Raw genomic sequence first — 23,783 nt, forward strand, 5'->3', positions numbered from 1 at the left:
CATTTGCCACGGTGAAACGACGATGGGAACTGCACGCCCGTGGTGGCGCATGTTGGTGGGCGGCGTGTTTGGTGGCGCACGATGGATCGTCTGGAGTCGTGGGTGGTTGGTGGTCCGGAGAAATCCGTGTCGGCTTGTCCGGCACCGACGCGGTGACGTCTGTGGGCGCCGCCGTGCCTTCCTGAAGGGCGTCGGGTTTGCCCCTTCCCCCGCAATCCTCTACATACCGGGGGGAAACCCTAGGACTTGTCCGGACATCAGCGTCGTCGGCGTCGCGGTTCTTCTTGAAGGTGTTGCTTGGTATGCGGCGGTCTGGAGTGCTCGGAGTGTGGTGGAGTTCTCCGGTGGGCGCAGCGGTTGTGGGTCTTCATCGTTTTCGTTGATCCGTCGTTGTTCGCATTTGTTTCTTTTTTGTTTTCTCTTTCATTTTTTTGGGCGTGACTGTGCTGCTTCTGCCCCAGCACCTATCGTTGGCTGTATCAGAGTTGGTTGCTTTGTAATACAAAGCGGGGGGAAACCCTTTTTCGTAAAAAAGGGACGATGCTTATAGTTTTTACATGTCCAATCACAAAAGTATCTCAGTCCGGCAGTCGGTACAAAAAAAAAGAAGGATTTTTTTGGCCCTGCTAGACCGGTTGTCAGATCCTCCATGCTCACTGTGCCATCTCCTCGACATCCGCCTCCTTCTCGGCTGCCTCCTTCTCTGCCGTCTCCAGCCTTAAAGCGTCTCAACATCCTGAAACAGACGGTTTGCACATTCATTGTTGCATCATCATCCAATGCCTTCATCTTCAAGGTGAACATTTTTTAATCCTTCGAAGCGACAGTGATCTTAACATTCTTCTCTTCAAGCTTGCTCTTCTTCTCTTCGAGTTTGAACTTCTTATCGACCACCGCCATCAAGATGTCAAACCTCTTGGTCTTTTCTCTCTCTTAATGTCGGACCACTTGACACATGCCTCCTCCTTCTTTGCTAAGATGCCCTCAAACCTCACTATCATCTTGGCTGTCATCCCTTCTCGCTTCTCCTTCTCTTATTTCCACTTCTTTCTCTGGAATCCTCTTCTAAACTTCTTGGACGGCTCTTTTATTTGGTCGGTTGGATCATCCGCCTCTTCCTCAGTGCCAATGTCGACGGTCTTGATGAAGTTGGCAATGTATAAATCTCACTCGGGTTGCCCACTCAACTTCAACCAACAATGCATGAGGACAAAGTTTCTCTTCTCCATCTTCAAGAACAAGTTGCACGCACGAGAGGGCTACAAAGAAAAACATTGTCAAGAAGTTGCACATCCGACCAAAAGACTAACACATAGAGCATGTCCGACTAACAAGTTGCATATCCAGTCAAATGACCAACATATATAACAACTTACTTGCTTAGTGATTTGCGCACCACTTGACCACCGGCCGATTAGTTGTTTCAAATGGCCACCATATATACTTGCTCACGGCCTCTTATATGGCGTATCATCGATGGTTGAGTGACTTTGTCCCATGATTGCTGATGAGTTCATAGCGATAGGCTCGAAATTCTTGTGCTCATAGAACCAACTCAACCAAGTATGAATGTTGGCCCAAAACGTTGCGCCCTTTTGCTCCGTGCCATGGATATGATCGATGCTAGTGGCTAACCACGCATCGCACGACAGCTCATCCCCCGCATGTTCAAGTTTTCTCCTCTACCTCTCTTCTTTGCATGGCTGCAAATTCATCCGGATCAAGGTCGTCGTAGTCATCCTGCTCCAGCTAGCCGGTGTATGAATCCGGCTGCATGGTGTATGTGCTCGACTGGGTGTACGTGCCCGATTGTGTGTACGGGCCCGACTCCGAGTCATCCACCTGCCTGTCCTCGAAGAAGTTTCTGATTCCTTTCGTCTTGGATCATGTCCATCATCTTCCTGTCCGTGTCGTCGTACGCCGGTTCGCTCGGGTTGAGACATACCCACAAATAGAGAGTAGGGACCAAAATGCTAAACACTCGATGTGATCGGACAAGTTGCGGTGATGCAAACTCAAAAAAAGGAGCGACGCCAGATTTGTGTCGACGCAATAAGGCACGTGCCCGACGGCAAATGTCGGGGACTGTCTAACAAGCCGCTCGGTGGTGAAGCAGGGAGGCTTGTATTGTTCTGTCTAGGACGATGTGTGCATGGATGACGACGGCAGGAGCGCCCCGTGTCACAGTTCCCGTCCGCCCCTGCACCCAGCCCACCGCGACACCAGCCGCTCTTCATTTTGAGCAGCACCTTCTTTGCCTTTTGTTTGAGGCGGCGGGCGGCCTCCTTCGCCGGATCCTCCACCTTTTTCATATCAAGAAAGGGTGGACCGGGGCCGGACGCTTACCCTCCTAGTGACCCAAGCGGACAAAATTCATGTCCGTTTGGTCGACGCGTTAGAGTTGCCCTAACATCGGCTTCGTGAGACTATGAGCATATTTTTTTCTTCCTTTTTAGGGGATTAGCGTCTTTTTCTTAGACGAGGAAGGAATTCCAGGAACGAAAAAAAAAAACACAGGAGGCACAGGAGCAGAAACCCTAATGCCGCGAAATGGACTGCGAAATACTCCGGCCCACGGAGGAGCCCAAAAAGAGCACCGCTCTCTCCCAGAGTGCCATTCTTCTGTCAGAAGTTTCCTGCTCTTCCTCTCCCTCCGCCGCCGCCGGAATGGCACCGCCAAACATGGCCGGCGACACGCTCAGGGTAGCCGACCTCCCGGGCCGCGGCCGCGCGCTCCTCGCCGCCCGCGACATCCTCGAGGGCGAGGTGCTCCTGTCGGAGTCGCCCATCCTCCTCTACCCGTCCTCGCTCGCCTCCCTCTCCTCCTACTGCTCCGCCTGCTTCCGCTCGCTCCCGCCGCCGCCCCACGCCCCCTGCCCTTCCTGCCGCGCCGCCGCCTTCTGCTCCCCTGCCTGCGCCGCCGCCTCCCACCCGCGCCTCCTCTGCGCCGCGCTCTCCGGCGGCCTCGCCGCCGCCCCCGAGGCGCACCAGGAGCCCCTCCTCTTCCTCCTCTCGGCCTACTCGCTCCAGGAGCCCTCCCTCGGCGCCCTCCTCTCTCTCTCCTCGGCTCCGCAGGGCCCCTCCCCGAGCCAGCAGCAGGACGCCGCGGGCCTCCACGCCGCGGTGGCGTCGGTGGCGCCGCCGCACATGCTGCCCGCGGGCTTCTCTCCGGACCTCACGGCGGCCCTCCTCTCCAAGGACCGGACCAACAGCTTCTCCATCCTGGAGCCGTACCGCCCCGACGTGCCGCTGGAGCTCCGCAAGGCGCGGTGCTGCGCGGTGTACCCTCGGGCGTCACTGCTGAACCACGACTGCCTGCCCAACGCTTGCCACTTCGATTATGCCGACAGGCCGGGGCCGGGGAACACGGACATCGTCGTGCGCGCTCTCCATGGCATAACAGAGGGGAAGGAGGTTTGCATCAGCTATTTCGCGGCCAATTGGAGGTATGCTGACAGGCAACGCAGGCTGCTGGAGGATTATGGGTTCCGGTGTGAGTGTGATCGGTGTCAGATTGAGAGCAAGTGGAAGTTTGATGATGATAATGATGGCGGTGATGGGGATGATACCATGGAAGAGGGGCATGGCAAGGAGGTTGCTGAAGATGGTGGTGATGAGGGGATGGAGCAGGAGGAAGGGAGTGATGACGATGACGACGATTTCCCGCATGCCTTCTTCTTTGTGAGGTATCTGTGTGATCGTGAGGACTGCTATGGCATGCTTGCACCGCTGCCGCCCTTGCCGAGCGGTGAGCTGTCCCACATATTTGAGTGCAATGCCTGTGGGCAACTGAAGAAGGAAGAAGATGAGGATGAGCCTGATGCTGGTGAATGCAGCATGGACCAGTAGGATGTTTGCTGCTGTTTGTTTTTTGGGTAAGTATTTACCACTTACATTTCTATCTGCTGCATTGGTGATACTGCTTCCTGGACGTTCCGAATTCATATCCGTAGTAGTATCTTAGTTCAAGATAAAACATTTGGGTGAATTGTAGAGCAGGAAATGAATGATTTGATTAGGACAGTGTAGTACGCAAGTGACGGCAACATTAATCGGTGTTAATTTCCATTTGTTTGTTTGTTTCATAGTTTGATGTGAGAAATTTTTATTATGGTTTCTCTGAATTCTATGGTTAAAGCTAAAAGAACAGGTGAAATGTCAAGTCACGCGTTACTTGACTAGCAAAGCTTGCCATTTGGAAGTATTACTATGTGAGGGAAACACTGAAAGCTTACTGAATTTTATTAGGTTCGACTTTGTTAGAGTATGTAATGGGCCTAATGGCCTGGGCTGGCGGTATAGCCCGTTAGTCTTAGGGTTAATTAGAGATAAGGGTCACTTGCTTAGGGGTCAAGTAAGCCTTGCTTGGGAGTCAAGTAAACCTCTCTATATAAAGAGAGGAGATGTATCAATCTAATCAAGTAAGAATTAAGAAGGAAATCTCTTCCATCTTGCCCGACCGTTGGCAAAAGGCCCCCGGCCGGCCCTCTCGCGCCCTCCTTCTAGCAGCGCCATAACAATTTGGTATCAGCTAGCTTCGGTTCGATCATGTCTTCACCGCCGCCCAACCCGTCTCTTCCGCTGCCGGTCACCTCGTCGCCTCCGGCGACCACCACGACCGTCGCCCTGCTCCTGCCCGCGCTGGGATTCTCCGTCTCGCCCTCCCCCGTCGTCCTCACCCTGGAGGAGGTGTCCGGGGCACTGCAGGACCTAACACAGGCGGTCCAGGAGATCCGCCTGTTCTTGGCCGGGTCCTACGGGCCGCACCCGGCTGCGCCGCCCATCACCGCCACCGCGCCGATGTGGCTGCCGTGGCAGCCGCCGCACCAGGCGCCCCCCGCCGCGCTCGCCGGGCTGCTGCAGCTGCCATCCACCGCCCCGGCCTGGCTGCCATGGCAGCCGCCGCACCAGGCGGCCTCCGCCGCGCTCGCCGGGCTGCTACAGCAGCCACTGCAGCTGCCATCCACCGCCACCACCGCCCTGTCCTGGCTGCCGTGGCAGCCGCCGCACCAGGTGGCCTCCGCCGCGCTCACTGGGCCGCTGCAGCAGCTGCCATCCACCGCCACCACCGCCCCGCCCTGGCTGCAGTGGCAGCCACCGCTCCTGGCAACCTTCGCCGCGCCCGGCACTCCGCCACAGCAGCCGCTGCAACTACAACAGCCATCGCCGGTCAGCTCCGGCCCCGCATCGACCGCGCCGACGGGAGTCCCGATCCACCAGATCAAGTTCCCGCCGTCGCCATCACCGCTTCCCCAGGGCGTCCCCATCCAGCAGATCAAGTTCCCGCCGTCGCCGTCACCGCTTCCAGCTTGGATCACTACCCGCCACGTGTCGGCGGCGGTGAGGCTGCAGGAGTTGCGTGGTCTACAACTGCCGCTCCTCCTAGTTGCACTTCGCTGCGCAAAGGACCTCGATCTCGTCCGCTGCGTCGGGGATCTTGGGCATGCTGTTTTTCCCACGGACAACGCCCTCAAAGTCTGCGACATCGGCGGTTGGGGAGGCGGCACCCTCCTCGCCATTCTCCATCGATAGCCCTCCACTCTTCTATGTGCGGTGCTGACCAACAGTCGTCCGGCGGGGAGAAGGCATGGTGTCACCGACAGGAGCGCACCGCGTAGCACCACTGCATTCCGCTGCCGGCCGCCGCGAGGGCGCCTCTGCTGGTCGCTCTTGTGACCACTTCCAGGTGGCCATACATATGCACTCCTTTTGTCCAGATGGTGTCCATGGGATCCAGGTGGCTGTACACGTGCACGTCCGACGTGCGGATGGTATCCACTTTTTGTTAAGAGGTCCAAAATAAATCATCCCAATCCATTTCAGGTTCAGAGTAATAAAACAAGCCGAGATGTAAAAGGCTTGTTTTTAAGTGTTAGGTCTGTGTTGCGTCGAGTCATGGTTATAAGTTGGTTAGGCTGCAGCTTGAGGACAAGCTGCATGTCCAGGTGGAGTGTAGTGTTAGAGTACGTAATGGGCCTAATGGCCTGGGCCGGCGGTATGGCCCGTTAGTCTTAGGGTTAATTAGAGATAAGGGTCGCTTGCTTAGGGGTCAAGTAAGCCTTGCTTGGGAGTCAAGTAAACCTCTCTATATAAAGAGAGGAGATGTATCAATCTAATCAATTAAGAATTAAGAAGGAAATCCCTTCCATCTTGCCCGGCCGTGGGCAAAAGGCCTCCGGCCGGCCCTCTCGCGCCCTCCTTCTAGCAGCGCCATAACAGACTTGACTTCTTGACTGAAGAGAAACACAGAAAGCCAACCCAGTCAAAATGGTGCTTTGTTATATATTACTCCATACTATAGAAGTCTGCAATGAGCACAAGCATCAAATTTGAAAAACATGTAGGCAATGAGGAGAGATTATATGTGGGTTTTTTCTTGGTTTCTATACTTTCAATACATACACATAAATATTTTAGTGATTAAATTAGCAGAAATTCACATGGGAACATATGTGCGGGCCTTCTAAGGATTCCTATTGCAGTTATATTGTTTCTTTTTCCGAAACTATTGCACTTATACTGTGATAACTGTAGTGGGCACTACATTGGTTGCAGATAGTTTGGGAGCTATTCGCGGGTATTGTGTTCATTTGTCTTTGATGATCTAACACGCGAATTGTTATATCGCAGAGCACTTGGTGCATGGTGATGAAATGGATGCACTGGTCGGCGTTCTCCGTACTTGGGGGTTGTTTGTCTTGAAGGATTGGTCTAATGCGCGTGAAGTCAGGAAGATGTATGCTGTACTACTTGACTTCGTTCACTGAACACTGAATGTGATTTGTAGGCAGTCTTGCTTGGACCTGTACAATTTTCAGTATGCATGTATCTTTCTTGGCGACGTGAACCTGCTGCGGTGTTAGAAACTGATGGTGCAAGTCTACTAGTCGGAGTGTGAATTATGCCCCCTTTGTTCATCTTGCCGTTTGACCTGCATCATTGGATAGCTGTTCGTTTTAGTTATGAAAATCATCTTTGGGATTGTTCTGTTTTACTCCATTTGGTTATATGACGGAGATCAAACTTCCGAGCATGGTGCATTTTTTGTGAGCAAATGAATGCATATCCAGGAAAGTAGATATGGCGGCCGGTGTGCTGGAGAAGATCGGTTTGCTCTCACGAAACAACCAATGCTGTCTGGCTGATTGAAACCACAGCTCATGCTTGCACTGACAGTGCCGGGCGCTCGTTTTCTGAGATTTGTGAAATTATTGTACGATTCAAATGGATCAACAACATTACAACATCAGGTTAACTGCACAAAGTTTGCAACAATTATTGTGAAGTTATTCACTGTAAGACCCGCGAATGATTCGATCATCGCTACCAACAAGGTAAATAACACCAAGAGAAATATGCATTTTATTCAATAAGGCCACTAGATGAATCTCACACGTCCCTCTCTATCTGAATCGTACGAATGGAGCAACGCACACCATCACACGCAAGAAATCGTGTTCTGGGACTAGTATTCAACACGGCAACCTAAAAAAAAATATACTGTACTACAGTATACTCTATATGCCGCGCCTGATCGTGACGGTCGAACAAGATGGGTCAAGCTCGATCAGAAGCAGGCGTCGAGGAGGCAGCAGCAGCACAGCGCGGCGCAGCTGCAACAACACAAGAAGCAGACGATCAATATCAGTTTGTTACAACTTACAACTGAGGCTACGGAGACGAGTGAGAATTCGGAACAAGGGAAGAAAATTACCATCCTTTCAAGAAGCCATCGCCGCCGTGGCCGTGCCCGCCGCGGCTCGTGGTGTCGGCGCCGGCGGGAGGGTACTGCTGGTCCTGCGGGTAGGTGGACGGCGGCGGCGCGACGTAGGCCTGCTGCTGGCCCGGCGGAGGGTACGCTGCTGCGGTGCCTGGCGGCGGGTAGCCTGCGGAACCGGAAGAAACAGAAGGATTAACTCAGAATTCAAGAAGCAAACATGCTCGGCGGTGATTTCCACGAACCGTAGCAGAAGATATGAGACCCCAAAGAACATGGAACTGGTACGTACCCTGCTGGTAGCTCATGATCGATCTGCAGTTGGAGGATGAGCTAGCAAAAATTCTGCGGAGCAATGCTCTGTTCTCAACAGGAGAGGAGGTGGAGGACTGACAGAACGGGATGGAGTGGAAACTGTGTCATCGAGCGTATACTTATAGGGAGATGCACGCCGCACGCGCGTATGCGGTGTCCGGTCGGTTTGCTTAGGCGCGTCGATCGCCGCCGTCTTGAGACGGAGACTGGCTGACGGTTTCCGTAAGACCAAAGGAAGAAATCCACGCGGCAATGGCGCGACGTCGCTCTCGTCGCTCTCGTCGCCTCCTCGGTGGGTGGCTGCACTTCTTATCTGCGGCGAACTTTCGTCGTCGACTAGCTAGGGCCGGCGTGCTGGGTTGGCATTGGTCGGATCGCGAATTCGTAGGAGTATAGTGCGATACCTAACATATGAAAACATATTATGAAATGCTGTTTCAGTTCACGGTTATTTAAAACAGAATTGACTGTAAGGTGACATTGCAGCGTTTCAACTTAATGGACCCAGTTTTTTTTAGCACCGGCGTCCTCTATTCTTAAATAGTTGCAACCCACTGCCTATTTTTCCTACTATGCCACGTCATCAAGTCATGCTGTGGTTATAAGTTACAATTTGTGCATTAATCTATTTATGCAACCATGTCACCTCAACAGTTGTGCATGGATTTGTTTCACTATTTTTTGTGCGCGGCATAGACTGTCATATTACACATTTTTGTTGCATAACCTACATATATCTGTACGTTAGATGCTTGGAGCAAATATATGTAAATCATGTTACACACTTTTGTTAATATGGCACCCCGTTTAACTTCAACAACAACAACAACAACAACAACAACAACAACAACAACAACAAAGCCTTTAGTCTCAAACAAGTCAGCGTAGGCTAGAGGTGAAACCCATAAGATCTCGCGACCAACTAATGGCTCTGGCACATGGATAGCAAGCTTCCACGCACCCCTGTCCATAACTAGTTCTTTGGTGATACTCCAATCCTCCAGGTCTCTCTTAACGGACTCCTCCCATGTCAAATTCGGTCTACCCCGATCTCTCTTGACATTCTCCACACGCTTTAACCATCCGCTATGCACTGAAGCTTCTGGAGGCCTGCGCTGAATATGCCCAAACCATCTCAGACGATGTTGGACAAGCTTCTCTTCAATTGGTGCTACCCCAACTCTATCTCGTATATCATCATTTCGGACTTTATCCTTCCTCGTGTGGCAACACATCCATCTCAACATACGCATCTCCGTCACACCTAATTATTGCACATGCCGCCTTTTAGTCGGCCAATACTCAACGCCATACAACATTGCGGGTCGAACAACCGTCCTGTAGAACTTGCCTTTTAGCTTTTGTGGCACTCTTTTGTCACAGAGAAAGCCAGAAGCTTGGCGCCACTTCATCCATCCGGCTTTGATTCGATGGTTCACATCTTCATCAATACCCCATCCTCCTGCAACATAGACCCCAAATATCGAAAGGTGTCCTTCTGAGGTATCATCTGCCCATCAAGGCTAACCTCCTCCTCCTCACACCTAGTAGTACTGAAACCGCACATCATGTACTCGGTTTTAGTCCTACTAAGCCTAAACCCTTTCGATTCCAAGGTTTGTCTCCATAACTCTAATTTCCTATTTACGCCCGTCCGACTATCGTTAACTAGTACCACATCATACGCAAAGAGCATACACCATGAGATATCTCCTTGTATATCTCTTGTGACCTCATCCATCACCAAGGCAAAAAGATAAGGGCTCAAAGCTGACCCCTAATGCAGTCCTGCCTTAATTGGGAAGTCACCAGTGTCGACATCACTTGTTCAAACACTTGTTACAACATTATCGTACATGTCCTTGATGAGGCTAAAGTACTTTGCTGGGACTTTGTGTTTCTCCAAGGCCCACCACAAGACATTCCGCGGTATCTTATCATAGGCCTTCTCCAAGTCAATGAACATCATATGCAAGTCCTTCTTTTGCTCCCTGTATCTCTCCATAAGTTGTCGTACCAAGAAAATGGCTTCCATGGTCGACCTCCTAGGCATGAAACCAAACTGATTTTTGGTCACACTTGTCATTCTTCTTAAGCGGTGCTCAAAAACTCTCTCCCATAGCTTCATTATATGGCTCATCAGCTTAATTCCATGGTAATTAGTACAACTCTGAACATCCCCACAATAACAATCCAACAAATTTCTCTTTTTATATAACTTTTTGTTTTACGCTTCATATACTTTATTGTTTTCAAAATATATCCGAGAGTGTTCTTAAATTTGTTTCTGCAATAGTTTCATGCTTTTAACATCTATTTATCCATTTGTTTTACTAAGGTTCCCACAGCAACGCACGGGGCACCATCTAGTTCCTTCAACAAAAGCAACTGGCTCTCGCTCAATGCTAGCACGAGGATTATGCTGGGGTCTAGTAAGGTTTAACAAACAACCTAACATATTATAAGACCGGAGGACATGGACATTTTTCTCATCCACACGGTTAGAGCTTACAATAGTTAATGAGATTTTCTCCGACCATGGATGGTGGTATAGTCTTTGAATAGGACCTTTCCCATCTCCGTCTTAGATAGTTTTACTAAATATGGATGTGGCCAAGGTGTCCCCTTCCATGAACACCCTCATATCAAGTGCCCAAGGTGCCTTCATCAAACTAGGGACATTCACGGGAACTTTATGTTCGTTAGGAATTATGCCAGAAGATTGCAAAGAACCAATACTCCATGGTTGCTCCTAAAGCTCAACATCAAGAAGGTCTTTGACTCTGTCAACTGGTAGTATCTGTTAGACCTCATGCAGAAGCAAGGCTTTCCCTCGTGTTTCCGAAATTGGGTCGATGCTCTGTGGTACACCCCATCCTCGTGGATTCTCCTATATGGAGCTCCCGGAAACCCTATTCTGCATGGAAGAGGACTACGACAAGGGGGTCCTTTGTTGCCGCTCCTCTTTTTCCTTGCCATGGACCCTATTCAGCATTTTATTGATGTCAAAACTATTGAGTATCGTGATTATTAGGAAAGACAAGATAGACTAGGATTTGTTTTGACTTGTTGATATGTCTCCGTCGTATATACTTTTCCAAACACTTTTGCCCTTGTTTTGGACTCTAACTTGTATGATTTGAATGGAACTAACCCAGACTGACACTGTTTCCAGCAGAATTGCCATGATGTTGTTTTATGTGCAGAAAACAAAAGTTCTCGGAATAACCTGAAACTCCACGGAATATCTTACAATAAATAATAAAAAATCCTCGTCAGATATGAAGACCAGGGGGCCCACACCCTTGCCACGAGGGTGGGGGGCGCGTCCCCTACCTCGTGGTGGGCCCCCTAGAGACCTCCCGACTCCAACTCCAACTCTATATAACTGCTTTCGGGGAGAAAAAAATAAGAGAGAAGATTTCATCGTGTTTTACGATACGGAGCCGCCGCCAAGCCCTTAAACCTCTCGGGAGGGCTGATCTGGAGTCCGTTCGGGACTTCGGAGAGGGGGATTCGTCACCGTCGTCATCATCAACCATCCTCCATCACCAATTTCATGATGCTCACGCCGTGCATGAGTAATTCCATCGTAGGCTTGCTGGACGGTGATGGGCTGGATGAGGTTTATCATGTAATCGAGTTAGTTTTGTTAGGGTTTGATCCCTAGTATCCACTATGTTCTGAGATTGATGTTGCTATGACTTTGCTATGCTTAATGCTTGTCACTAGGGCCCGAGTGCCATGATTTCATATCTGAACCTATTATATTTTCATCAATATATGAGTGTTCTAGATCCTATCTTGCAAGTCTATAGTCACCTATTATGTGTTATGATCCATTAACCCCGAAGTGACAATAGTCGGGATACTTACCGGTGATGACCGTAGTTTGAGGAGTTCATGTATTCACTATGTGCTAATGCTTTGTTCCGGTTCTCTATTAAAAGGAGGCCTTAATATCCCTTAGTTTCCATTAGGACCCCGCTGCTACGGGAGGGTAGGACAAATGATGTCATGCAAGTTCTTTTCCATAAGCACGTATGACTATATTCGGAATACATGCCTACATTACATTAACGAATTGGAGCTAGTTCTGTGTCACCCTATGTTATGATTGTTACATGATGAACCACATCCGACATAATTATCCATCATTGATCCGATGCCTACGAGCTTTCCATATACTGGTTTACGCTTATTTACTTTCTCGTTGCTATTGTTACAATCACTACAAAATACCAAAAACATTACTTTGCTTTCGTTACTCTTTTGTTACCGTTACCATCACTATCATATTACTTTGCTACTAAACACTTTGCTGCAGATATTAAGTTTCCAGGTGTGGTTGAATTGACAACTCAGCTGCTAATACTTGAGAATATTCTTTGGCTCCCCTTGTGTCAAATCAATAAATTTGGGTTGAATACTCTACCCTCGAAAGCTATTGCGATCCCCTATACTTGTGGGTTATCAAGACTAATTTCTGGCACCGTTGCCGGGGAGCATAGCTCTATTCTTTAAGTCACTTGGGATTTATATCTGTTGGACACTATGAAGAACTTGAAAGATGCTAAGACAACAATTTATCCCTCAATTACGAGGGGAGGTAAGGAACTGCCATCTAGCTCTGCACTTGATTCACCTTCTGTTATGAGTAAGCTTGCGACACCTAAACCTGCTTCTGCTATTCGCTCTGATATGTCGTATGTTATTGATGATGCTACTTCTGCTATATATGATACTTATGATTATGATGAAACTACTTTTATGCTTGATACTAATGTGTCACTTGGTGATTTTCTCAAGGAACGACTTGCTAGGGCTAGAGAGATTGAAAATATTGAATCTGATTATGAAGATGAAAGTGATGATGAAGAATCACTTGTTATTCCTGAGGGTTATTTATTTGATCAAGAAGGTTCTTTAGCTATTTTAGCTTGCAAAGATAGATATGAACTCAAAAGGTTATTAGCTAAATGGAATAAGCAATCTCTAAATGCTAGGATGAGACTGTTGGGGAACGTTGCAGAAAACAAAAAAAATTCTACGGTTTCACCAAGATCCATCTATGAGTTCATCTAGCAACGAGTGATCGGATTGCATCGACATACCTTTGTAGATCACGCGCGGAAGCGTTCAAAGAACGGGGATGAGGAAGTCGTACTCGATGTGATCCAAATCACCGGAGATACTAGCGCCGAACGGACGGCACCTCCGTGTTCAACACACGTATGGTCAGCATGATGTCTCCTCCTTTTTGATCCAGCAAGGGGGGAGGAGAGGTTGATGAAGATCCTGCAGCACGACGGCGTGATGGTGGATGCAGGGGTCACCACAGCAGGGCTTCGCCGTTTACTACGAGAGGGAGAGGTGTAGCAGGGGAGAGGGAGGCGCCAAGACTCAAGGGTACGGCTGCCCCCTCCCTCCCCCTTTATATAGGACCCCTAGGGGGTGCGCCGGCCCTAGGAGATGGGATCTCCTAGGGGGGGGGGGGCGGCCAAGGGGTGGAGTGCCCCCCAAGCCAGGTGGGGCGCCCCCCCACCCTAGGGTTTCCAACCCTAGGCGCATGGGGTGGGCCAAGGGGGCGCACCAGCCCACTATGGACTGGTTCCCCTCCCCACTTTGGCCCATGGGGCCCTCCGGGATGGGTGGCCCCACCCGGTGGACCCCCGGGACCCTTCCGATGGTCCCGGTACAATACCGGTGACCCCCGAAACTCTCCCGATGGCTGAAACTGCACTTCCTATATATAATTCTTCACCTCCGGACCATTCCGGAACTCCTCGTGACGTCCGTGATCTCATCCGGGACTCCGAACAACTTTCGGGTTACTGCATATTATATATCTACAACCCTAGCGTCACCGAACCTGAAGTGTGTAGACCCTACGGGTTCGGGAGACATGTAGACATGACCGAGATGGCTCTCCGGTCAATAACCAACAGCGGGATCTGGATACCCATGTTGGCTCCCACATGCTCCTCGATGATCTCATCGGATGAACCACGACGTCGAGAATTCAAGCAACCCCGTATACAATTTCCTTTGTCAATCGGTACGTTACTTGCCCGAGATTCGATCGTCGGTATCCCAATACCTCGTTCAATCTCGTTACCGGCAAGTCACTTTACTCGTACCGTAATGCATGATCCCGTGACCAGACACTTGGTCACTTTGAGCTCATTATGATGATGCATTACCGAGTGGGCCCAGAGATACCTCTCCGTCATACGGAGTGACAAATCCCAGTCTTGATCCGTGTCAACCTAACAGACACTTTCGGAGATACCCGTAGTATACCTTTATAGTCACCCAGTTACGTTGTGACGTTTGGTACACCCAAAGCACTCCTACGGTATCCGGGAGTTACACGATCTCATGGTCTAAGGAAAAGATACTTGACATTGGAAAAACTCTAGCAAACAAACTATATGATCTTGTGCTATGTTTAGGATTGGGTCTTGTCCATCACATCATTCTCCTAATGATGTGATCTCGTTATCAATGACATTCAATGTCCATAGTCAGGAAACCACGACTATCTGTTGATCAACGAGCTAGTCAACTAGAGGCTTACTAGGGATATGTTGGTGTCTATGTATTCACACATGTATTACGATTTCCGGATAACACAATTATAGCATGAATAAAAGACAATTATCATGAACAAGGAAATACAATAATAATCCTTTTATTATTGCCTCTAGGGCATATTTCCAACAGAGACCTGACCCTGCTTTTGCTACTTCACCTATCTGTGTTGCTGATAAGGATTATGAATTCTCTGTTGATCCTGATATAATTACTTTGGTTGAATCTGATCCTTTTCATGGCTATGAATCTGAAACTGGTGTGGCACATCTTACTAAATTAAATGATATAGCCATCCTGTTCACTAATGATGAGAGATCTCGCTATTTTTATATTCTTAAAATATTTCCGTTCTCATTAAAGGGTGATGCTAAGATATAGTTTAATTCTCTTGATCCTGGTTGTGTGCGTAGTCTCCAGGATATGATCTATTACTTCTCTGCTAAATATTTCTCTGCTCATAAGAAACAAGCTGCTTTAAAGGAAATATACAACCTTTTGCAAATTAAAGAAGAGAATCTCCCACAAGCTTGTCAGAGTCTTCTCAAGTTACTTAATGCTTTGCCTGATCATCCTCTTAAGAAAAATGAAATACTTGATATCTTTTACAATGGACTAACCGATGCTTCTAGAGATTACCTGGATAGTTGTGCTGGTTCTCTTTTCAGGGAAAGAACACCGGATGAAGCCGAAATATTATTAAATAATATGTTGACGAATGAAGATAATTGAGCACCTCCTGAGCCAGCTCCTGCTCCGATTAATGATCATATTCCTAAACCAACTCCGAAGAAGAGAGGTGTTCTATTTCTCAGTCCCGAAGATATGCAAGAGGCAAAGAAATATATGAAAGAAAAATGTATTAAAACTGAAGATGTTAAGAATTTACCTCCTGTTGAAAAAATACATGATCCTAATTTACCGCCTATTAAAGAAATATATGATCTTAATCCTTTATTTATTGAAGAACCTCCAGACCTCGATAACCCGACATAGGTAGTAAAGGTAAATTCTCTCTATAGATATGATAAAGCTGAAATCCCCCTACTAAAATTGCTAGTCAATGCTTGGATGAGTTTGATAATTTTGTGTTTAAGCAAGAAGACTTCAATGCTTATTTTGGTAGATAATTAAAATAAGATACTGATATGATTAAATACTTGGGTGATTATATGGCTAATATTAGAGGTGAACTTAAATTTGTTAGCAAACATGCTTCTATGGTTACCACTCAAGTAGAACAAGTACTTAAAACTCAAAAGGAATTGCTCAATGAGATGGATAGTAAAAAAATGATTATGCTGTTAAAGTGGCTACTAGAACTGGTAGAATGACTCAGGAACCTTTGTATCCTGAAGGCCAACCTAAGAGAATTGAGCAAGATTCTCATGGAAATAAAATTGATGCACTAGTTTTTCTAAAAAGAAGAAAAAGAAAAATGATAGAACCCTAGCCGCCAACTATTCCACCAAATCATTCTAACATGGTATCAGCCTAACTGATCCAAACCCTAGCCGTCATCCGTCACTTCCGCCTCACGCGCCGCCTCCGGGGCGGTCGGCCTCTATGACCGCCGCTTGGGGCCGCGTCACCTGTACCTAGGGTTCGTCCGCCGATTGTGTTGATCGGCTGCCCTATAGAATCTTTTCCCGATCCTTGATCCGGGTTTTCTCTCTCACGTCGATCGTTTTAATCGTTGCTTCTTTTTTGGTTCTCTGATCTATAGATCGGTTTGCGTCGCCTGCCGCCGTTCATTATCAACAACGCGTGTCTACTTCATCAACATCTTCATCAGCTCCCCGACAAAATCAGTTGCCACACGTGGCCTCGGGCCATACGCACGCGCATCGTGTATGCCGGTACGGCCGCGCAGGCGTGCTGCTGGCTGCCCATTGATGCATGTCACGTCCATGCATGATGTGCATGGTGGCTGCCCATGCATGTTGCATCCCATGTGGACTGTTGTACGTCTCGTCGTCCGACGCAACACGTCCGGTCTGATAATCCGATGCACGTTTTCGCAGGATTCAGTGAAGATTAATATTAAGTTTACACGCCTTTTCACTGATCGAGCAATGAGCAATAGGCTGCAGCTGTGTCGTTCCTTCGGACCGCAGCATTGCCGCCTCGTGGTTCTCTTCATGGCTGCATCGATCCGCGCCGTCGTTGTGTCACTCCTTCGGGCCGTAGTACCACGGCACGTGATCCCCGCTGCCGTCCTGAGGCCGTTCTCGTGGTTGCATCACCTCGCGCGCTGCCGCTGTGTCGCCTCTTCAGGCTGTAGTGCTGCGGCCCGTGGTCTACCGCCGCATCGAGGCCGTCCGCTCCAGGCCGCCCCCGAGGCTGCACAACCCTCGCGCTGCCGCCGCGTCGCCCCTTCAGACCGTAGCGAGCGTGGCACGCGATCCCTGCAACCGCCCTGAGGTCTTCTTCACCGTCGCCCCGACCTGCCGCCATCATTGCGTCGCCCCTTCAGGCCGTAACGCTGCGGCCCGCGGTCCACCGCCGTCCACACGCGTTGACTTCCATGTGATATGAGCCGTGTCGCCTTCCTTGGCGCGGGAACGTCACCGTCCATGCCGGTCTTCGTCACGCTGTCGGGTTCATTATCGCCTACTTCGAGTACCGCCACCACACTCCTTCTCTAGCTGCCATTGCCGCCGCCTCCTTGGCCGCCGCTGCTCTTCTTCCACGGCTCCACAACGACTTCCTCGACAGCGGCCACCCCGACCTGACATCGACCACAACATTCTTCACACAGCTACCTCGACCACGGCTCCACCACCCACGCTCTCGACTACCTCGACAACGACACAAAGGGCTACCGCCTTGCTTGAGCAACCTCGTCGGTTTCCACTCCAGCCACGACTCCGCGATGCATCGACCGTTACGATTGTGGGGGTGTGTGTCCGTTGGCTTGCCTCCGAATTCTTCTCCAGTCTCACTGTCTGCGTCGCTACCGTTATGACTGCGAGGGGATGTTGAGTATCGTGATTATTAGGAAAGACGAGATAGACTAGGATTTGTTCTGACTTGTCTTGTACTCCAAATAGATCATTGTACTCCTATAGGCCTACGAGGCTCAATCAATACAACAACTATTTCATCAAATACCTTTCTCCCTTCTAACAAAAACGATAAATGGAGATTTACAGAGGTCGAGAGGGAGGGGGGCATATCCCCCTTAAAGGAGGACGTGGACATGCGTACTTCCATTTTGCAAAGATTCGGGGATGTCACGGGACTGGTCACAAATGTGGAAAAGAGCTTGGTAGAACCTATCAGATGTACATACGTTGACCTGGATGATATTCAGCTGGCCAAGGCAAATTAATCAATATGGCCAAAAGAAGCACATGGATAAGATCGGTCATGACTTCACAGGCATAATACCACCTCACGTCCTTGATCATCTCAAAAGGGTCAATGTCCTCGATTATCAAGCTTTAGCGAGACTTTTTTTGGGCAGGCCCGGACAAGGTCACGAGCGGTAAATGCAAATTCAAATGGACCATTTCTGTAGGCCCGCGACAATGGGAGGGTTGGGCATTTATACATGGAAAATTTTGTGAGGGTGTTGCGGCTATGATGGTCGTGGCATGCATAGAGAAATCCGGAGCGGTCGTGCGTGGGGATTGGCCACTCTTTCGATTTAGACGGGTATGAACCTCTTCTATGACTTAACATCGATCACCATTGAAGATGGCAAGACGCATGCATTCGCCTTGGCTGCAAGGGCGCAAGCCAAAGCACATTGCTCCATCCATCTTTGCCATCTCCAAAGGCAAGAGCAAATCGGTGGCGAAAGCTTTGGATCAAGGACTTTGGATTGATCACATTAATACAACTTCAGGCATCATGGTGCAGCACATCATTGAGTTCATGGATCTTCGGTCGGAGTTGTAGTATGTCATTCTAAATGGAGATACCACGGATATCATTGTTTGGAAAAAAACACAGCTTCCGGCGACCACGCCACCCCTTCAGCTTACCTGGTGCAACCTTAGAACAATAACGCTGGCGCCCCTCTCCTGAAGCCGGCTTCTCAGAAATTTGGGCACCATCAAAACATAAGTTAATTTTGCTTGGCTTGTCACTGAAGATTGTCTATGGACTGCGGACTGGCTTCAACAGAGAGGATGGCCAAATTATGGGCTATGCCAGTTATGCAAGAGAGAACCAGAGACCGCGGCCCATCTCCTATTCAAGTGTAGATACGCAAGACGCATTTTCCTTGATATTCATAGATGGCTCGGGCTTCAACATGTCAACATTGACGAATGGAGCAACTTCAACGTGGTACAAGATTGGTGGCACTCCGTTATAAATGAAACGGCGACACTAGAAAAGGGTTAGCTTCTCTTATAATGCTTACATTGTGGGAGATTTGGTGCGAGAGTAATGACCAGGTTTTTGGAAATGGATCGTCAATGCCGAGCACCGTGAATACCAAGAAAAGAGGGAGGCCATGCTATAGGGACCACAGGGGCTAAACATTAGTATCCTTGCTGCCGCGAGAGTAATTTCATGTAATCCCGATCGAGTTTTGCTTCCTTACAACCCTCCCTCCCCCCTTTAGAAGTCTACATGATTCTTGAAGTTACTTAAAAAGGCTATCGCCATATTAGCCTGTGGATCAAACTTATTGAATAGTTTGGTTTGAATACAAAAGACTGTATTACCCTTTTTTATTAAATCGGTAACTTCTAATCTTTACCTTTAATCCGCATCAAAATCTGTAAACTTTTCTAGTGGGTGTGTACCGGAGTAAAGTTCAAATGCAGTTATTGTCAGATTATTTCACTATAAAGACCAACAAATAATTCGATCATCACTGCCAACAAGGTAAACAACACCAAGAGAATATGCATTCAACGAGGCCACTAGCCGGATCAATCTCACAGGTCTATCTATCTAAATCATACGAATGGAAACAAAACAACGCACACGATCACACAAGAAAGTCGTGCTCCGGGACTAGTACTCAAACTCGATCATGACGAGCTCTATATGCCGCCGCGCCTGATCATGAGTCATGACGGTCGAACAACACCGGACGAAGTGGATCAGAAGCAGGCGTCGAGGAGGCAGCAGCAGCAGAGCGCCGCGCAGCTGCGACAACAGAAGAAGCAGACGATCATCATCAGGTCGTTACAAATGAGGCTACGGAGACAAGTGAGAACTCGGAACATGGGAGAAAAATTACCATCCTTTCAAGAACCCATCGCCGCCGTGGCCGTGCCCGCCGCGGCTGGTGGTGTCGCCGCCGGCCGGAGGGTACTGCTGGCCCTGCTGGTACGCAGCCGGCGGCGGCGCGACGTAGGCCTGCTGCTGGCCCGGCGGAGGGTACGCTGCTGCGGTGCCCGGCGGCGGGTAGCCTGCGTAACCAGAAGAAGCAAAAGATTACTCAGGATTCAACGATCGAAAGATCGATGCCCCTCCAGAGAAAAAGGAATTGGCACTTACCCTGCTGGTAGCTCATGATCGAGTTGCGGGAAGGGCTAGCAAAAACTCTGCAGAAACAATGCTCTGTTCCTCTGAGTTCTGACGCTGTTAATGTATGTCAATCAAGAACCAAAGAGGAGGAAGACGAATCGGCTAGGACTGGACGTCTGGACAGAACGGGATGGAGTGGAAACAGCATCGTCGAGCGTCTACTTATATCCGGTCAGTTTGCTTAGAGCATCTTCAACAGCCGCACAACGCGTCGCGCGTAAAAAAGGCATTTGCCGTGTGCCGTTCGTCTGGTTTGGCGCGACCGGCAGCGGTGGCTCCAACAGCTGCGCTAAAATGCAGCGCGTACGTCGCTTCAGCAGCGCGTCAAAATGCACCACGCGCGATCCGTCGGTGCATTGCATATGGCATTTTCAACACAATGATGAACATTTTTAACACAATAAAAATTTCACACAAACAAGTTGATGAAGTTCATGCCCACAAGTTTAAAATCATGCCCACAAGTTCATCCAACCAAGTTCAAAATGCAAATTAAGTTCAATACACAAAGGAAAGACACATCATTCCTCGTCCTCGTCCTCATCCTCATCTTTGGAAGACGATTCTTCCGCCTCCGAAGATGAATCTTCCTCCCTCTCGCGCACCGCATCACGTGAAACTCCGACGGTGTTGGCAAGATCTTCAACGACATCTTCATGGGAATGTGTGTGAGGAGGCTCATCGAAAGACATTCCTCCCATAGCGGCCGGAGGTGCACCCATGCCTCCCATGAGAGAAACAAAACTCATGCCTCCCATCGTGGCCATAGCGTCGGGGGGTGCTCCAAAGCCAGCCATGCCTCCCATTGCACCTAAACCGCCCACGGTACCTTCGAAGCCACCCATGACATCCATGGCGCCGAGGCCACCGCCACCATGGCGCCGAGGCCACCGCCATCCATTGCACGAACCATGGCTCTTTTTCGGATCAAGACTTCTTGTTGGGCAAGATTGCCATACTCCTTTTGCACCGCATTGAGGTTAGTTGTGTCCAAGAAAAACAAGTGCTTCTCCCATTCCAACAACCTAGTTCGCTCCTCATTGCTCACCTGCCTCTCCTCCAAAGCCACCTACTCTCCTCGGTCGCCACCCTCCTCTCCTCGGCCGCCAACCTCCTCTCCTCGGTCGCGGCATCTTGGGTCCTTGCCATTTTCCTCACCTCGTTGGCTTCTTTTCTTGCCTTCACAATAGCTTCCATAGCATGTTTGAGCTCATCATCTCCTTTCTTCTTCTTCTTTTGGGTTTGGTCTTTCTTGCACCCATCCGATCGCTTTGGCTTCGAGTAAAAAACCGAGTTGGGTGTAGGGCTTCTCTTGTCGTCATCACTTGATGCATCATCCTTGGAGGCATTTCGTCGAACATGTTGTGCGCGCCGGCCGCCGGCTCAACGAGTGAGCTTGCCGGCGCTTCGGCAACCGCCGCGCCCGTCGCACGCCCCGCAAGCTTCTTCCTCTTCGCCTTGGAGGTGCCGGAGCCGTCCGCCGCCTTGTTTTTCTTCGCCGATGTCTTGCCCTTCTTTAGCCGCGCCGCATTGGGGAGCTTTGAGGAGGAGGGGGCGGCAGCTCGGGCCGGCGCCGGCGCGACGCCACCCGCCGCCGAGGTCATCCGCGGCAGCATGAATAGGCCGCGCGCGAGGCCGCTCGTCGGAGGAGCTCCGGCGGCGGCGAGGCCAACGCCATCCGGGCTAGGGTTTGTGGCGGCGGCGGCGGCGACGGCGGCGGGGTCGCGGCTATAGGACGGGGTGAGCGGGGTGCCGGTGCGTGCGTCCATGGGTGCGGGTTGCCGGCGCCGGCGCACGCGGGGCTTTGGAGGGGGAGAAGAAGAGCGCGCAGCGCGAGCGTTGAGTGTGCCGCGCGCGGAAGCGGGCGCCGTAAATACACCGCGCGATGTACCGCTTCCACGCGCGCGCCCAACTCATTATACCGCGCGCGCGGCTATTGCGCGCCCGCTGAAGTCATCCGCCGGGTTGCGTGCGCGCTAAAACGGGCGATTTTGCGACGCAGCGCCTGTTTAGTGCGGTTGTTGGAGATGTTAGACGCGTCTTCTTGCCTGAGACAGTCAAACGGAGACTGGTTGACGGATTGTTGCTTAAACTAAAGGAAGAAATCCACGCGGCGATGGCGCGGCGTCGCTCTCGTGGGCCGGTGGCTGCAGGTGACGGTTCCGTTTTTCCTTCCTTCCTTCCTGGCTGTGCTTATCAGCGGCGAACCTTCGTCGTCGACGAAGGCCGGTGTGCTGGATCAAATCAAATAGCGGATCCGTAGCGGGTCAACTGCATCCAGAGCAGAGGAGATGCCACGGATGGACGAATCGGTGCACGCCACGACGGAGGAGTACGCATAGTCCAACACGGTTGAGCCGCCGGCATAATTACACGCGCTGATTAGCGATTAGCAGAGACGACGTCGTGGCGTCTTGGATTTCTGCTCTAGGCTCCTCTCTGCTTGGTGTGGTGCACCAGCCGGGACCTCCCAGTTGGACCAATGGCGGTCAACCACGCACGAGGCCCCCGCCGTCCAACGGAACCATGAGCACGCCCGAGGCGGCATGCAAGCGCAACACCTGAGAGCGCGTCGTCCGTGGCACGGTGGCATGGCAGGCAGGGCAGTTCAGCTGTCTCCTTTCGCTTTCTCTTCTCCCCCCCAAGTCGACCGACGCGGGTAAGCAACCGTGTCTGTGCAGCTCCTACAAATACAGACGCTCGGCGATGCACTCTTCCTAATCCTATCCATTCCCTTCATCTTCATAGCAGCAAAGCCTCTTTTCTCCATCCTCCACTAGGTTCTTGATCGCTTCAGGAAGACACATCAGTAATTCCATCATGAGCTACCAGCAGGGCGCCACCGCCACGGCCTACCCTCCGCCGGGCCAGCAGCAGCAGCAGGCCTACGTAGCGCCGCCGCCGCCGGCCGGCTACCCGCAGAAGGACCAGCAGTATCCTGCCGCCGCCGGCGCCGACACCACCACGAGCCGCGGCGGCCATGGACACCACCACGGCGGCGGCTTCTGGAGAGGCTGGTAAGTCTTGTTCGTCCCTTCTGAGTCCTGTCTGCGCATGCATCCTTCCCGTGCATGGCCTTGTTCATGGTGATGCTTAATCATGTTTGTCTGCTTCTTCTCTTGTTGCAGCTGCGCCGCTCTGTGCTGCTGCTGCCTCCTCGACGCCTGCTTCTGATCAAGTCAATTTCATCCATCGTGCTCGGTTAGGCTACGTGGCCTAACGACTGCACCTGCTGTTCATCACGGTTGATGTGGAGTCCGGATGTCATCTAGTAGTAATTGTTTGTTTTCCTTTTTCGCTTGGTTGGTTACACTTTTGTGAGCAGTGCTATTTGTTGGTTGCTCAGCACCATTTCTGTGTAGTACATGGTGATGTGGCCCGATCTCTTGTACATTGATTATGTTAATATATAAAGATGGTTAGTAATATCACTGTGCAACAGTCGCTTCACCTCTTCAATTTATACATGATTGCTGATGGAGCCATAACCGAGCTCGCTTCGGTGGGACGATGGAGTGTGGATACAGTTATTGTGTAACAAATATTGGCACTCAAAGATGTTGTCTCAAGTCACTGCTTAACCGTTTGATTCACCCTTCTGCAAGGGTTTGATAAAAACTAAGGTTGCTTTTTTCAATAGGGGAAGGTTACATATTGGTGA

At 50.3% G+C, this 23,783-nt stretch overlaps 3 protein-coding genes across 7 annotated transcripts; 2 read left to right on the plus strand and 1 right to left on the minus strand.

Annotated features, from left to right (window-relative positions):
* Window positions 1-2,535: 2,535 nt before the first annotated feature.
* Window positions 2,536-6,994, plus strand: LOC119331116 (histone-lysine N-methyltransferase ASHR2-like). Its single transcript, XM_037604290.1, has 2 exons — window positions 2,536-3,875; window positions 6,631-6,994. Exon 1 carries the CDS (start codon window positions 2,551-2,553, stop codon window positions 3,847-3,849), a length of 1,299 nt encoding a protein of 432 aa, XP_037460187.1. The 5' UTR covers window positions 2,536-2,550; the 3' UTR covers window positions 3,850-3,875; window positions 6,631-6,994.
* Window positions 6,995-7,199: 205 nt separating this feature from the next.
* Window positions 7,200-20,245, minus strand: LOC119334491 (cysteine-rich and transmembrane domain-containing protein WIH1-like). Of its 3 annotated transcripts, none has more exons than XM_037607053.1 (3): window positions 20,093-20,245; window positions 19,833-20,004; window positions 7,200-7,613 (listed from the first exon to the last, which is right to left on the minus strand). In XM_037607053.1, the coding sequence occupies exons 1-3, from the start codon at window positions 20,106-20,108 to the stop codon at window positions 7,568-7,570; spliced, it is 234 nt and encodes a 77-aa protein (XP_037462950.1). In that variant the 5' UTR covers window positions 20,109-20,245; the 3' UTR covers window positions 7,200-7,567. The 3 variants fall into 3 exon arrangements, with proteins under 3 accessions (XP_037462950.1, XP_037462948.1, XP_037462949.1); XM_037607051.1 differs by lacking the exons at window positions 19,833-20,004; window positions 20,093-20,245 and adding exons at window positions 7,715-7,886; window positions 8,010-8,160 and having other exon boundaries at window positions 7,340-7,613; XM_037607052.1 differs by lacking the exon at window positions 7,200-7,613 and adding an exon at window positions 19,433-19,738.
* Window positions 20,246-22,602: 2,357 nt separating this feature from the next.
* On the plus strand, window positions 22,603-23,553 carry LOC119334467 (cysteine-rich and transmembrane domain-containing protein B-like). 3 transcript variants are annotated; one of them, XM_037607024.1, is made up of 3 exons: window positions 22,603-22,781; window positions 22,871-23,139; window positions 23,251-23,553. In XM_037607024.1, the coding sequence occupies exons 2-3, from the start codon at window positions 22,943-22,945 to the stop codon at window positions 23,294-23,296; spliced, it is 243 nt and encodes an 80-aa protein (XP_037462921.1). In that variant the 5' UTR covers window positions 22,603-22,781; window positions 22,871-22,942; the 3' UTR covers window positions 23,297-23,553. The 3 variants fall into 3 exon arrangements, with proteins under 3 accessions (XP_037462921.1, XP_037462922.1, XP_037462920.1); XM_037607025.1 differs by having other exon boundaries at window positions 22,874-23,139; XM_037607023.1 differs by lacking the exon at window positions 22,603-22,781 and having other exon boundaries at window positions 22,816-23,139.
* Window positions 23,554-23,783: the final 230 nt, after the last annotated feature.

Source organism: Triticum dicoccoides, chromosome 7A, assembly GCF_002162155.2.
Source record: "Triticum dicoccoides isolate Atlit2015 ecotype Zavitan chromosome 7A, WEW_v2.0, whole genome shotgun sequence".
Taxonomy (NCBI): Eukaryota; Viridiplantae; Streptophyta; class Magnoliopsida; order Poales; family Poaceae; genus Triticum; species Triticum dicoccoides.